The 13,802-nt window shown below is 37.3% G+C and overlaps 1 protein-coding gene across 3 annotated transcripts in view; it reads left to right on the forward strand.

Annotated features, from left to right (window-relative positions):
• The window catches only part of LOC136265007 (adhesion G protein-coupled receptor L4-like), a 97,240-nt gene that overhangs the window by 51,018 nt on the left and 32,420 nt on the right, over positions 1-13,802 (forward strand). For all 3 annotated transcript variants that reach the window (XR_010705355.1, XM_066059768.1, XM_066059773.1), the window contains 4 exons: positions 4,415-4,526; positions 4,587-4,645; positions 5,884-6,013; positions 12,772-12,863. Coding sequence is in view for 2 of the 3 variants with exons in the window: in XM_066059768.1 (XP_065915840.1) it covers positions 4,415-4,526; positions 4,587-4,645; positions 5,884-6,013; positions 12,772-12,863 (393 nt within the window). In the remaining variant the exon portion in view is untranslated. The remainder of the gene's footprint in view (positions 1-4,414; positions 4,527-4,586; positions 4,646-5,883; positions 6,014-12,771; positions 12,864-13,802) is intronic.

A 13,802-nucleotide genomic window follows, 5' to 3' on the forward strand; every position in this document is an offset into this window, starting at 1 on the left:
GTGGCAAGAGGGCGGTCTAGATCCTCTAATAATACAGTCACTCTATTCAGTACCATTAGTGAGTTACCCTATTACAGCATTCAGCTACATGACAAGTCACTATGTAGAGAGTTCTGCTATGAACAAGTCATCCTGTAGAGAGTTCAGCGACAAACAAAACACCCTGTAGCAGTTCTGCTACAAACAAGTTACCTGGTAGAGAATTCAGCCACAAACATATCCCCTTGTGGAGAATTCAGCTACAAACAAGTCAACCTGTAAAGTGTTAAACTACAAATAGGTCACCCAGTAGAGCGTTCAGCTACGATCAAATTACCCTCATCTACAAGCAAGTCACCTGGTAGAGAATTCAGCTGCAAACAAGTTACCTGTAAAGAGTTTGACTACTAACAAGCCACCCAGTAGAACATTCAGCTACAAACAAATTACCATGTGGAGGGTTCAGCCACAAACAAGTCACCCTGTGAAGCATTCAACTACATATACGTCACCTAGTAGAGAGTTCACATAAAAACAAGTTACCCAGCAGAGTGTTCAGTTACAAAAAGTCACACTGTAGAGAGTTCAGCTACAAAAACAGTCACGCTGTAGAGAGTCCAGCTACAAAAAAGTCACTCTGCAAAGAGCTTAAATACAAAATTATACTGTAGGTCACCCAGTAGAGTGTTCAGCTACAAACAAATCATCCTTGTGGAGGATTCAGCTACAAACAAGTCACCTAGTAGAGAATTCAGTTACAAACAAGTTACCTGTAGTGAGTTCTGCTACAAACAAATCACCCTGTAGAGAGTTCAGCTACAAACAGTCACCCAGTAGAGAGTTCAGCTACGAACAGTCACCCAGTAGAGAGTTTAGCTTCAAAAAAGACACCCTGTAAAGAGTTCAAATATAAAATATCTGAATTTTCTATCGGGTGATTAACTTGTAGCTGTAGTTGAACTTCTACTGAGTGACCTATTACACTGTAAATTTACAAACAAGTCACGTTGTAGAGAATTCAGAGGGAATTCAGCTACAAACAAGTTACCTGTAGTGCATTTACAGGTGTAGCTACAAACAAATCACTCTGTGGAGAGTTCAGCTACAGTACAAACAGTCACCCTGTAAAGTGTTCAACTACAAAGAAGTCACCCAGTAGTTAGTTTAGCTACGTACAAGCTCGTCGCCCAGTAGAGAATTTAGCTACAAATAAGTCACCTGTAGAAAGTTCAAGTACAATCAAGTAACCTAGTAGAGATCTCAGCTACAAATGATTCAGAACTAGTCACCCCTGTAGAAGGTTCAGCTAAAAACAAGTAAATCTGTAGAGGAGAGCTCATGTGATAATTTTATACAGGAGTAATACCAATATGTATAATTAAACAACTATATTATCCACAAATAAAATATTTGCTCTGGACATCTTCCTCCTTTCTGCAGTAAAGAAAATAGACAGGTAAAAAGAAACCCCACACCATATAATTACAAAAAGAAGTGATACTATGAATTTGGTGCCGAATCCTTGAGGAGGCCACACAAATTCACCTCAATTATTGTAAATATTTTTTGCCATTAACTTAAGTACCCTTACAGCCAGTTCTTGACCGCCACCTTGAATTTCACATCTTTTTTCTCCTTGACTTTTTTGGGGCTGTACCCTTTATTACAGCTTAGTAGTCTTGGTATAGATATCCACACAAAAACAGCCAAGCTGTGAAAAAATGATGCGGCCTTAAAAAGCCTGGGTGAAAGAAGTTGTGAAATCAAGGTAGCTGCCAAGAAATGGCTGCAATGATGTTAATGCTAAAAAATTTTTAACAGTACACACAGCCATTATTAAAAATTTTTAGCACTAACATCATTGCAGCCATTTCTTGGCCGCCACCTTGATTTCACAACTTTTTCACCCAGATTTTATAAGGCCGCACCATTTTTTCACAGCTTGGCTGTTTTTGTGTGGATTTCACTTCTTTTTGTACTTTATAAGGTCCCAAAACCAGCCTATGGCTGACTTTGAAGTTTGTTTTTACTCACATTTTTTTCTTTTCTGTGCAGACACAATGATGATTATTGAAGACAGACTTATAAATGTATCGCATTACATGATTTCATTCAATATTTTGATTATAATATTGTAATACTCTATTAAAGTGCACATTTTTTGAGATCCTCTAATAGAACATACATAGAATGTTCTAGAACTATCTTGAACTTTTATTAGTAGATCTATGAAATTACAAACATTTGATTATAAGCAGATTTAAACTAGAAATTCCATTTATAAAGCAGAAATTACAGGTGAGGTGATCAGCCAAGGTAGCAGTGGTTTAGTGGATACGGATGCAGGTGTTAGGTATGGAGGTCCTTAGTTTGAACTCTGGTAAGGTTTTTTTGCCATTTTTGTACACCTTTTTTACCCCATGGTGACTGCTCTATTAGAGTGTATCAATCCCACAATTTTACACTTGTTTGGTTTTTGCTTTATAACTTTGTAGCTGTAACTCTATTGCTATTCAAACTATCAAAAGGTACTGCTACGATTATCAGCCTATTAATACACCAATTTCCAAGTTATTCCTATACTCGGTTTACCCTGTAGCCGTGACAGAAGTTTGATCTTTTTTACGTGAATAAATGCTCAACTCTTTGGATATTCCTCAGATTCACAGCAAACTTGGTACGTGAATCTACCATTACATGCTCTTCATTTGTGCCAATGATCGAGGCAACTGAGTTACACGTTTGCGTTTTATAGCAATTTTTGCAAAGTGTGCAATAATAAATCGAAGCTCCCGTAGCTCCCGTACAGCATAAGAAGAAAAAAATGAAGAAATTAAAACAAAACTTTGAATGCCCATATCTCGAAAATGGCTGTTGTGAATTTAATCAAATCTGCTGTGTGGTATACCCTACTCAGCGGACAGCCATAATGTAAAAATGGTGTGCTTTGGAGAAGGGGCCATAGAGCTATGCACACGTGCAAAAAGCTGTTTTCTTTCTTCCTGTCAATATACTCACAGTGTGGTGCACCAGCTTCTTGGCTTCATGACACACTGCCATGTGTTTTGATATGTGACTGGCTCTGGGAAAACTGGTCTTATCGCCCACGACAACAAATTTGATTTTTCACCAAGAACGTAAAAGTACATTAGTATACTATCAAATTTCATTATCAAATCAGCTATACTTACTTTTGCTGCCTGCTTTTTCCAAGCACAGTGGCAATCCGTATGAGCAGCCTGGGATCCTAATGGGGCCCTTTGAGCTTTATTCACCCAGATTTATTGTGGGCCACAAACTTCATTTACAGCTTGGCTATTTAGTGATCACATGTTTTAATATAGTAGTCACACTTCCCTTGAATCTATTGAGGAGTCAAGATTGCATCACAGGCACATTTTCTGCCAATGAATTTGCTAACGTTAACACAATTTAAAATCTGTTACTACTGTATTAACATTATGATAGCCATTTTATGAATATCATATTTGATTTACAATTTATTTAACACTTGTTACACTGATTTTATCCATAACTTTACAGAATATAAGTATGTGTGCAGGTACAGTACCGTATGTATGCACAGAAATTTTCAATTTTCTTGGATTTTGCAGCTAATACAGCTACCGTGAAAAAAATTTGTTGTACATGTTTACATGCTAGTGGAATATGATATACACAATCGCAAGACCTCAACACCAGTAGTTTCACCAATATTTAGATGCATTCATGACTACCATGTCTATAAGGATGCTGTATATACTGTATATGGAATCCTTCAATTGGAGAGATATGAGAAAATCTGTGACTGAGACCCTTCATGGTAGCACTGTGAAAGGGCTGAGTGGTTGTCCACATCCGCATACCATCACTTGCATGTGTTGCTCTATATGAGATTTTAAAGAAATGGTTTGATGATTGTAAGCATGTGCAAAGTGACTGGACTAACAAGGCATTCTCAAACATGACACAACTTGTTAACTACAAAAACCACAAAAAAAATTGAGGTAGGATAATCCATGAAAATATAATCATGAAAAATCTTGTTTTGGCACAGGAACCGTGAAAATATAATCCTGTTTTAATTTGCAACAATAAAAATTTCATACCACAAAATTTTCTATTTGTGTGTAGCAATGTGCACCTTGTGTGTGTGTGTGTGTGTGCGTGCGTGCGTGCGTGCGTGCGTGCGTGCGTGCGTGCGTGCGTGCGTGCGTGCGTGCGTGCGTGCGTGCATGCATGTGTGAGTGAGGCTTGTGTGAGTTTTTGCAGATCCAGTCACATATATAGTCATTGACTTACATGAAGAATTTAAAACTGGGTTTGAAAAGTGTGTTTAAGGATTCATTTCTACTTGATGCATTGCATTATGTATTGGTACAGAGACTCACTATTTTGCTGGGTGTATGTATAAAAGCACTCTTTCGTCTTCTAGTGAACAGTTTCCTGAATTTAGAACATCATCTGGTGTGGTTATTTCAACTCAGTTTTCTAAAGGCCCAATTAACCTGACAGAAGATGATAGACAAGTGGTATTAAAGTTTAGTGTAAGTATATAGTTGTACTAAGTATATTCTGTGTTCAAAGAAATTAATTTAATTATACAGTTGGGAAATTCTGTTACCACGCAATGTGTTTTTTGGGATTTCAATCTTTCGACTCCAAGGTACAGTGTTTGCATATTAATTTCAACATAACATTATCAGATAATCTACATACTGAATATTACATGCATACAATATCAAGTTGTAAATTAACATTATGTTATAAACAGATGATTTCGTATTACTGTAATTTGCATGGTTAAAGTAGTAGAGATTAATGTAAGCCAGAGATTAATATAAGCCAGAAATAACAGGTCAGGAACTAATGATTATAATTAATAGAGTCACAATTTCTTACTGCTTCAATAGGCTACCACATTTTTTCAATGCCTCAAACCTATACAGTGCATTTGTATAGCAGCAACATACTGTACAGTAAGTACTAGATTGGGTAAACACTTCTAGCTGTATTTGATGAGACAATAACTTCACTTATCTAAATAGTATTTGCTTTTAAAAGTACCCTTTGTTATAATATTAGGTGCATGTTACAATGTAAGTGTTTATAAATTTGTGACTGGATTTTGACAAAACAATCCAAATCACACAGTAGAAGTTTTGAGATAAACAGCTTTAAATATTTCAAGCCAGTGTAGCTTGCCAAAGATAGTGAGCATGCATATGAAATTTATGCAATAGGTGCATCGATTTATTACCTTTCACGCTACATCCAGTAATTGTAACTGCTTGTATAGTGTCCCGCCAAATACAATGGAAAATCTGAGCAGTTGGAAGAGAGAAGCAGCATCACAATTGCTCTCAAAGGGGTAGAGGGTGGGGTATGGTGGGGTGGGGTGGAGTTCAAAATGGAGGCAGACCATGATTGTAGTCTAGACATGAGATTACAGGGCTGTGGTGGATGGTAGTAGTAGAATCAACAAAAAATTGTTTGGCCAACTACTGTGTGTCAGGCCATCCACCAGTACACCACTGATTCTGTCAAGCCAGGTCCTTCACAAGACCAGAAGCCACCATTTGAGCCCACCACACCACCCAGAAAAATCTCTTAGAATTAACCTCAAGTAGCTTGAGTAATGTGAGAGTCAAACCGATAGTATGGTAGTGTATAAGGGTAGTAATCCACTGATGGTGTTAGTTTGATTTTGCCTGAAGTGCAATTTGTAATTGGATCAGTTTTGTAATATCTGGTCACATTTCTTGACTGTAACTATGTTGACCATTCTTTCATATCTATGGTATATGAAAAAACTGTAATAAGATGAGCTCCACATTTAGCTGTTATTTTAATTGTTGCTTTTAAGTTTATAGAATTTATGCTTGTTTTGCCTATATTTTGTAGAAGTAATGACACAGGAGGATGGTCCAGTGATGGGATAATTCAAGATAACAATCCTAGTCCTCCAGTGATATGTAGAGCTACTCACTTGACCAGTTTTTCTGTACTAGTGAGTTCAGCAGATGCTGCTAAGGTATGTAATGATTATAATAAATAACAGATATATTGCTTTGTATATTATATAGTTATACAACGGCCACGAGTGCTCTGCCTGATATAAATGCATGAGCCTGAGGGCCGTTAGGCCCGAAGGCAAGTGCGTTTATACAGGCAGAGCACGAGTGCACGTTGTATAACTGTTATGTACCACTCACCTAATAGGTGGGGAGAGTCTCACAAGACAGCTGTAACACTTATAAAGGCCAGGTTTCTAACATCGATTGTGGGTAACCAAGCCGGACGTTGCGATGACGTTCCCCCTGCAGTACTGCAGCCACCTGAGATATTGAAAGCTAGTACGCTATGGGTTATATCACTAACCTGCATTCGCTGTTCGACTCTCATTATGTAGTGCTCAACATGCCAGCGTGATCACTCAATCGCCATATAGACTAAGCACCAGACTAATCGCCATAGTGATTCCCTCGAGCAAAAAAAAGTAGCTAAATAGACGTTTTAAGTAAACAAAACCCAACTACTAAACGATACTAGTCTAATTCTTACTATTCACACTGGCTAAACTCGAATCTGGTGGCATGACAAAACTGGTTACCACAATCGAACGTAAAGGTTAGTATTATTTAGAATATATTTGTTTTATTGAGTCATTGTCGAAGTGGACTACAGTTTAATCTGGGCTAAGATGGCACCAGACTAGTAAGGTGTATAAGTACGTTTATATATATATATGTAGACTAGAGTTGTGGCCACCCGTGTTGGCTTTTTCAATCGCCATTGGCTGCTTGTAAACATTATACGTATTGGTGACGTTATGGCCCAAAATCGACCTTTACATGTCAGGCTATAAAAGAATTCGAGTGATCTGTGAAGTGTCCTTCCACCTATTAGGTGAGGTGTCATAGTGGTCTTCGCCACCGGCACTTGTGCTATGCTGCATAAAACCGCAGCCAGTGCAATATCTGTATATTGCACTGCGGTCGGTGCATTATAACTTATAATGTACTCGTTGTGGTCTACAAAACCACAACCAGTGCGCTATAAGTTATAATGTACTCACTGCGGTCTGCAGCAGTGCAATATACAAATTATGGCACTGGCGGTGCCTTTGAACTGCCCACGCAAAGTGGTACATTACTTCATATCTCACTTAGTGTTTCTCTTTCTGATATAACAGTCAGTCATTTCAATTCATAATCCAATCATTTTAAAAAAAGAGTACCTGAAGCCAGATTTTATACATATCAGCAGTCTTTAAAATCACTTTATGGCTAAAATTTCTGTAACTGTCATTAGAGGATGTGAATGCTCTATTTGAGTTTTTCAATTCTGTTGTATTTTTAAAGTCTGGACGGTGTTGGATTTGCTGGAACAGTTATTTAACAGCTTTCATTGGATGACTGTAGTTTAATAAAAGCATGTTTTAAGCCACTAATTCAGTTTTTTTTTTCAGAAATCACCAAGTTTGATTGTTGCTTCAGTTTGAAAATATTTACAGACAGTGTCCTTGAAATGATCCTTTTTCATTATATGTATTAATCGGACCAATCTTTGAAAGGCTGCTATATACAGAGATAAAGAATCCTGAAAGTGGTACACAAGGTTCTGCAAAATGGAGGTGTACAGAATATGATTAAGTACAATAGTACTTAAAGTAGTGATATCCAACCTCGTATTTTTAGTACGGGGCTGTATAGTCTTCTTTAACAACCAATACTTACTTTCAACAAGTAATCACTAAGCAAAATTTCGTTCCTGGATGCTTGCGCTTCTAAATAAAGTTTACTTCAACTTATTTTGTTTTGTAATTACGAAGTTATCGTATTTCAGTCAAAAATACATTAAAATTTAGGCTTTGGATAATTAGAGACAAAACGTATTACGGGCATGGCACTAGCTAGTTGTTTCAGTATGATGGTGTTTCTGCGACATTACAGCTGGATTTGAGGGGCCTTCATGGTTGCGTAGGTTTTCAATAGTGCTGATTTCAAATCTGACGAGCGTACAAGCCACAAATGCAAGGTATGGTTAGTATAGCAGGCATTTATAACCTATTTTACTGCCTGTATGCAATATAACACTATATTTTTCTCATGTACGCATTTCAGTCGAGTGTATTAAGTTGTTTTTAATATATTTGTAATGTAGTTGAGCAGAGCAATGTGCATACTAGCTCCGCAATCCAGTTTATGTGCTTTGTAGTGTGATTGAATGGATGGAATATTGGCATTGGACAGCTGTGTGATAAGATAGGGCTGTATGCTGAAATGATACAATAGATTTTAATGGAAATTATTGGTCTCAATGGGATTACTGAAGGCATTGCCCTAGAATTAAGCTAATGTTTCAGAAGCAGCAATTTTCCCTGTTGTAAGTTTGATACATGGTTGAAAGCACTATGTCCAACTTCTTACCTGTAGATATGTTAAGAATGGTTTTAGTGGCTTATACGAACAATTTGAGTCAGTCTAGTTTTATTTAAAATGTAGAAATCACTAGTTAATTTTCCCTTCAGTGCCATTTTTCCTATGTAAAATGGGCCTAATTTTTAATGACATTTAATAGCTGTAACTTCACTAGAGAATACAATATTGATCTGGAATTTTCAGTAGAAGTTGCATGTTAGCAGTGCTTTATATGGAGTTTGTCATATGTGCTAATTGAAAGGTGTCGGTTTTTTGTAGGACATCACTACTTAAAGGTCCATTGAAATGGTAAAATACACTTTGGCTATTATCGATCCTTGCTACTAGTGGGATAGGTTGGTGCATGTGATTTAGTCAGATTTTGTTTTGTTTAGTAGATATAACACATTTTAATGTATTGTGGTTTATCAATTATATTACATCATAATACATCAGACAAAGAAACTTTAGTACACATGAGGTGCCATTAGAGCGACTGTACAGCTAGGTTCGATTTAGTTTCATGTAATATCTAGCATAACAACTTAAAACATGGTAAGAACTTGTACTGCAAGCAGTTACAAGCCTTTAAGTGAATTTACGCTGGTCTTGTGGTGAAGAACGCTCAAGAATCCCTGTTAAAGATACAGTAAATCAACAGTATAGTGGTCAAAACACAGCTAAGTTTATTTCTTAGATGTTTTAAATGCATTGAAGGTCCAATACAGCAGATAGAGGTAGAGAAACATGAGAAAGAACAATAGCGATGGCTCCACTGGCAAGACATTATCCCTACTAGGCAGAGGAATGACTCAGGAAAGTGTGATATAGACACCATTGTTTGTTTCACTAGACGACTGTGGAACACTAACCCAGCTTTGTAAATCAAACTAATCTTACTTCAGTGAAGCATAATGAAGTGTGAGCTTTGATAGTGCAAGGCACACAGGCCGAGCTGCTACAGGCAACTACAGAACAACTCCGTTGTTGTTTTCCAGCAGAACATTAAAGTAATTTTGAAGCTGAAAAGGAGAGCTTGGTATTGCCACCTACATGTTTATAGACTTTTACTATTTATCATTGCAAAGTGTGTAATAACAGTAATTCCGGTTCTTTGTCTTGCATCACTACGTGACGTAACTAGAGTTTGTGGCTTAATATCCCAGTACAACAACATAATTGAATTATTTAAAAGGTGCTTTTGCTCATTGCATGATACAAACAACCTATTTATTCAAAAAAGGGCAAGTGAATTTCCATTTCAGTGGACCTTTAATAAGTAGGGATTGGTAAGAAATCATTCGCACTTAAAAAAAACAGCCTTACAATAAGTTTTTACCTGAAAAAACCACCTGGAATACATTAGTACTGCTGTAATGATGCCTTACCTTGGTTAAACGAAGTGAAAAGTTAAATGTTTCAATGTACACATGAGTTTTAAAAAAATCAAAATTCACCTCAATTTCGTCTGCCTGCCTGCCTTGCCTGCCTGCCCGCCCACCCGCCCGCCCTCCCACATAGCTGTATAAACTAGACAGATGGAGCAAGCCTGAGTTGTGTAAAAAGTGATGCAGCATCAACTGTATTTCCATGAATAGCGTTTTATGTGTGTGCGTTTGTAGCTATACATACAGAAATGCTCAGGATACTCTAGAGGTAGCTGGAGGAAGGTGCAAAAAGTTCAAAGTGGGAGGCTCAGTGGCCTACCAGTATATAGCTACATAACTGTGTGGTCAGTTAGGACTTATCTCCCTGTCTTCTGAAGTTTCATTGGCCAACCGCATGCTCTCTTCTGTGAGTGTGCATGGCGTCTATCAGGTGTCTATTTGCTTCTACTTCATCTGGAATTTCTGTTGCCATCCTCGCCCTGTCTCATTCTCTCCCTGCCTTCTTCTAAGACGGTCTTCTTTGTCCATGTCTATGTAGATAAGAAGTTATAACCCACGTGACAATTTCTAAGCCAATTAAGTGGCGCAAATACGGCCTTTTCGTACAGGAAGTTTTCGTGAATGTGATGCACGTACCATTCACCCGGGCATTCACCAGCCAGTGTTCCCTCCTCGCCCTGTCTCGTTTTCTCCCGGCCTTCTTCCAAGATGGCCTTCTTTGTCCATGTCAATGTAGATAATTATGAGTTGTGAGCCAAGTGACAAATTCTAAGCCATGTGGTACTTTTTTCCGTGTTTGTTATGTAAACTCTCGGGAATGGTCAGACGTACGGTCATACATACAGTTGAGCACTACCAGTGTGGGGCTGTCCGTGTTCATTACGTAAACTCTCGGGAATGGTCAGACATACAGTCGTATGTACAGTTGAGCACTACCAGTGTGGGGCTGTCCGTGTTCATTACGTAAACTCTCATGAATGGTCAGATGTACGGGTCGGACGTACGAATAACTACTGCCATTTGTGGGGCTCGCTTAGGCTCGCCCCGATTATCATCAGTTACCACTTTAGCGCCCTATATCTTGCTTACAGTGAGTGATAAAAATTATTGAAAAATATCCAGTGGTCTGTACACATTCTAAACCTTTTATCCATAATTTTAAAACATTAGCGCCAATTACCAGGTCAGTGTGATTTTTCAAGTGAAACTGTTACATACACCCATACACACTACATACAGTTAAATGGGTAAAACAATTCCCTGAACTTAACTTAGTTATCATTTCAGCTGCAATTTAATAATGTTAGTGTAGTACAGAGCTCATGAATCCATTGCTTGCACACACACACACATAGTTTGGATTTGCTCCGTATTTTGTTCATACAAATCAAACATTGCAACTTTTTCAGCAAACAATGAATTGTTCTAGTAGCACTTGAAGCACATCTAAACAAAGGCTGGATCTTTATTGAACATGAGCAGTTCTGTGGTATTTTGCTACTCAACTGCTTTACCTCATAACTGCTGGATTGTGGTAATGCAAATCAAAAGAAATAATCGGCTGTCTGCTGGTAACTGCAGTGACTCTCTACTAGATTTTTCTTCGCCCATTAAATTTATATGCATCCACTCACCATGTTACTTATGTCATGCAGATACTTCTGCAATCTTTTCTTTGGCTGGTAGCTAACAAGCTTTGTTTCTTTTGCAGATCTCTCCATCTGAGAAGTCCAACCAGCTTTTGGCTCCTTTTATAACCAACTGTTGTTGTTTCCACTAAAATATTGCTCTCCTCAGGTTGATTCAAGTATTGCTGGGGTTCAGGATTACTTCCATGCCTCACTACTCTCCTGAAATTCCATCTTGCAGTGTCATTCTTGATACACCACACTCACATGCAGAATTAAATCCGTTCCTACTACCCTCCACGACTTTAAAGGTGGAGTTAAATTGCTCTTCTGTCCATATCCTTTGAAGGATTGGTGACTATCAGTGCCGGGAAGGATTTACTTTGAGGCTTCCCACATGGCCTCCTTTCCATTTGTTCCAACCGTCTAAACCATTTCGTCTCTTATAAGGTCACTTCATAGTATCAGCCCACGTACTTCACCTATAGGGACAAAAAGGAGACATATTTGTAGAAAAAGAATGGAAATAATTTAGATTAATCTTGCTTTGTCCAGGTAAGATATCCGACTTCAGAGATATTTACTGTAAACGTGACTGGTTTTATTTTTAAAGTTTTGTGACGGTAATAGGTGACTGACGACAAATGGTGACTTATACGCTACAAAAATAATTTTTTGATGAAATACAGTAGGTACATAAGGAAATATCAGGAGAAATGAATTGTTGTTATGGACGGCCAGTAGATATTGTTCCAATTATGATGTTGTTTGAAAACATCAATGACTACATTTAAAGAATATATATCTCATTCTTTACTGACTCAGTTTTTGATAATCTTTCACTTTCAATATACTTCTGATTCTTGGTCTTACTCATGTCACATTGTGATGCAACTCATAATAACTCAATACAACAACATAATTGAATTATTAAAAGGTGTTTTTGTACATTGCATAATACAAACTACTTATTTATTCAATAAAATGGGAAGTGAATTTTCCATTTCAATGGACTTTTAAAGACTCAGTTTTAATATATTCAGACAGCAGTGTTGTTAGGCACTATTGCTATTGTCAGATTTTTTTCTTGTGTAGCTTAGGTATTTCACTTGTTATACAATGTGTTGTGTATACAAATAAATGTACATATGAAATTCTTTAATGGAAGCATAATACACATTCATTCTTACAATATCATTTGTCTTCCTGTAATACATTTACACTCTTAGTTATGAATGGAGGTATATAGTGAAAGCATAATTATTTGACATCGCTTATAGGTTATTGTATTGCCACTAAATGTATAGCACATACAAACCACAATGTTTACATTTATTACTTTCAAATCAATAGGATTCTCCAGAACTTCACATAGTCAGCTATGTTGGCTGTGGAGTGTCCATTATATGTCTCCTTCTGACCATTGGAGCAATTCTACTGTTTAGGTAACAAATTATACGTACATGCATATGAATATGTAACAGTAAGGTATTAACATACAATTATTCATATTGTGAAATGAATTTTGTATTAATATTGCATAAGTACTAGAATATTGTCATTTCAAAGAATTAGAGATTGAAAAGTGATAGTGTATGTTAATGGTTGATGGTTATTATAAAGGTCCAGATTAATCATTTCAGTAGTTGCAGTACTCTTGGCTTGAATAAAAATATTGCTATTGGCTCTACGTATTATTACTTTATGCATGTACTTCTGCTTCAAACGATTGTAAAAGTAGTATGGTGTTCCATGGGCATTGTAAATTGGTCAGCAGCATCTACTTTTCTGCAAGTAGCTAGAAGTAAGTTAAGAATTTTAAAGTTGGGTTAGGGATCAAAGACAAAAGGTAGTAAAACAAAGGAAGAGATTAAATGTCCACTAGTATATCTGCAGGTGTAGTGACCCCCCTTGTTTACGTACTTTTTTCTATAATCCCTAATTGAGCTTTAAATTCTCTAGTTTCCTTATACTGTACTTGTTTGTTTACTGTGACTGGTGAACCCACGCATAATACATCAAAAGAAAGGATGGCACCAGAGGTAATGTTTTCGACTGAAAACATGCCTAAACTATGAATTACTGACTCGAAAGTGAAGTGGCCATTACACTTCTATGTTCAGCCTATTTCACAGCATTACAAACGAAGAACAGCAGGAGAAGCACCTCTGCAATCAGTCCAGTCATCATGGAAAATATGGACGATTCCCATTTACAAACATAGGGAAGCCATCGCCCCACCACCTTGGGTTGTCAGTAATATGAAATGGGACACAAAGGAGGACAAAGGTGAGTCCAATAAGTATATGCATTGTATGTACAGTGGTATGCTAAAAGGCATTTGTTGGGCTGAAGCGACATCAAACAGTGGAAAACCAAGGCTG

Source organism: Dysidea avara, chromosome 1, assembly GCF_963678975.1.
Source record: "Dysidea avara chromosome 1, odDysAvar1.4, whole genome shotgun sequence".
Taxonomy (NCBI): Eukaryota; Metazoa; Porifera; class Demospongiae; order Dictyoceratida; family Dysideidae; genus Dysidea; species Dysidea avara.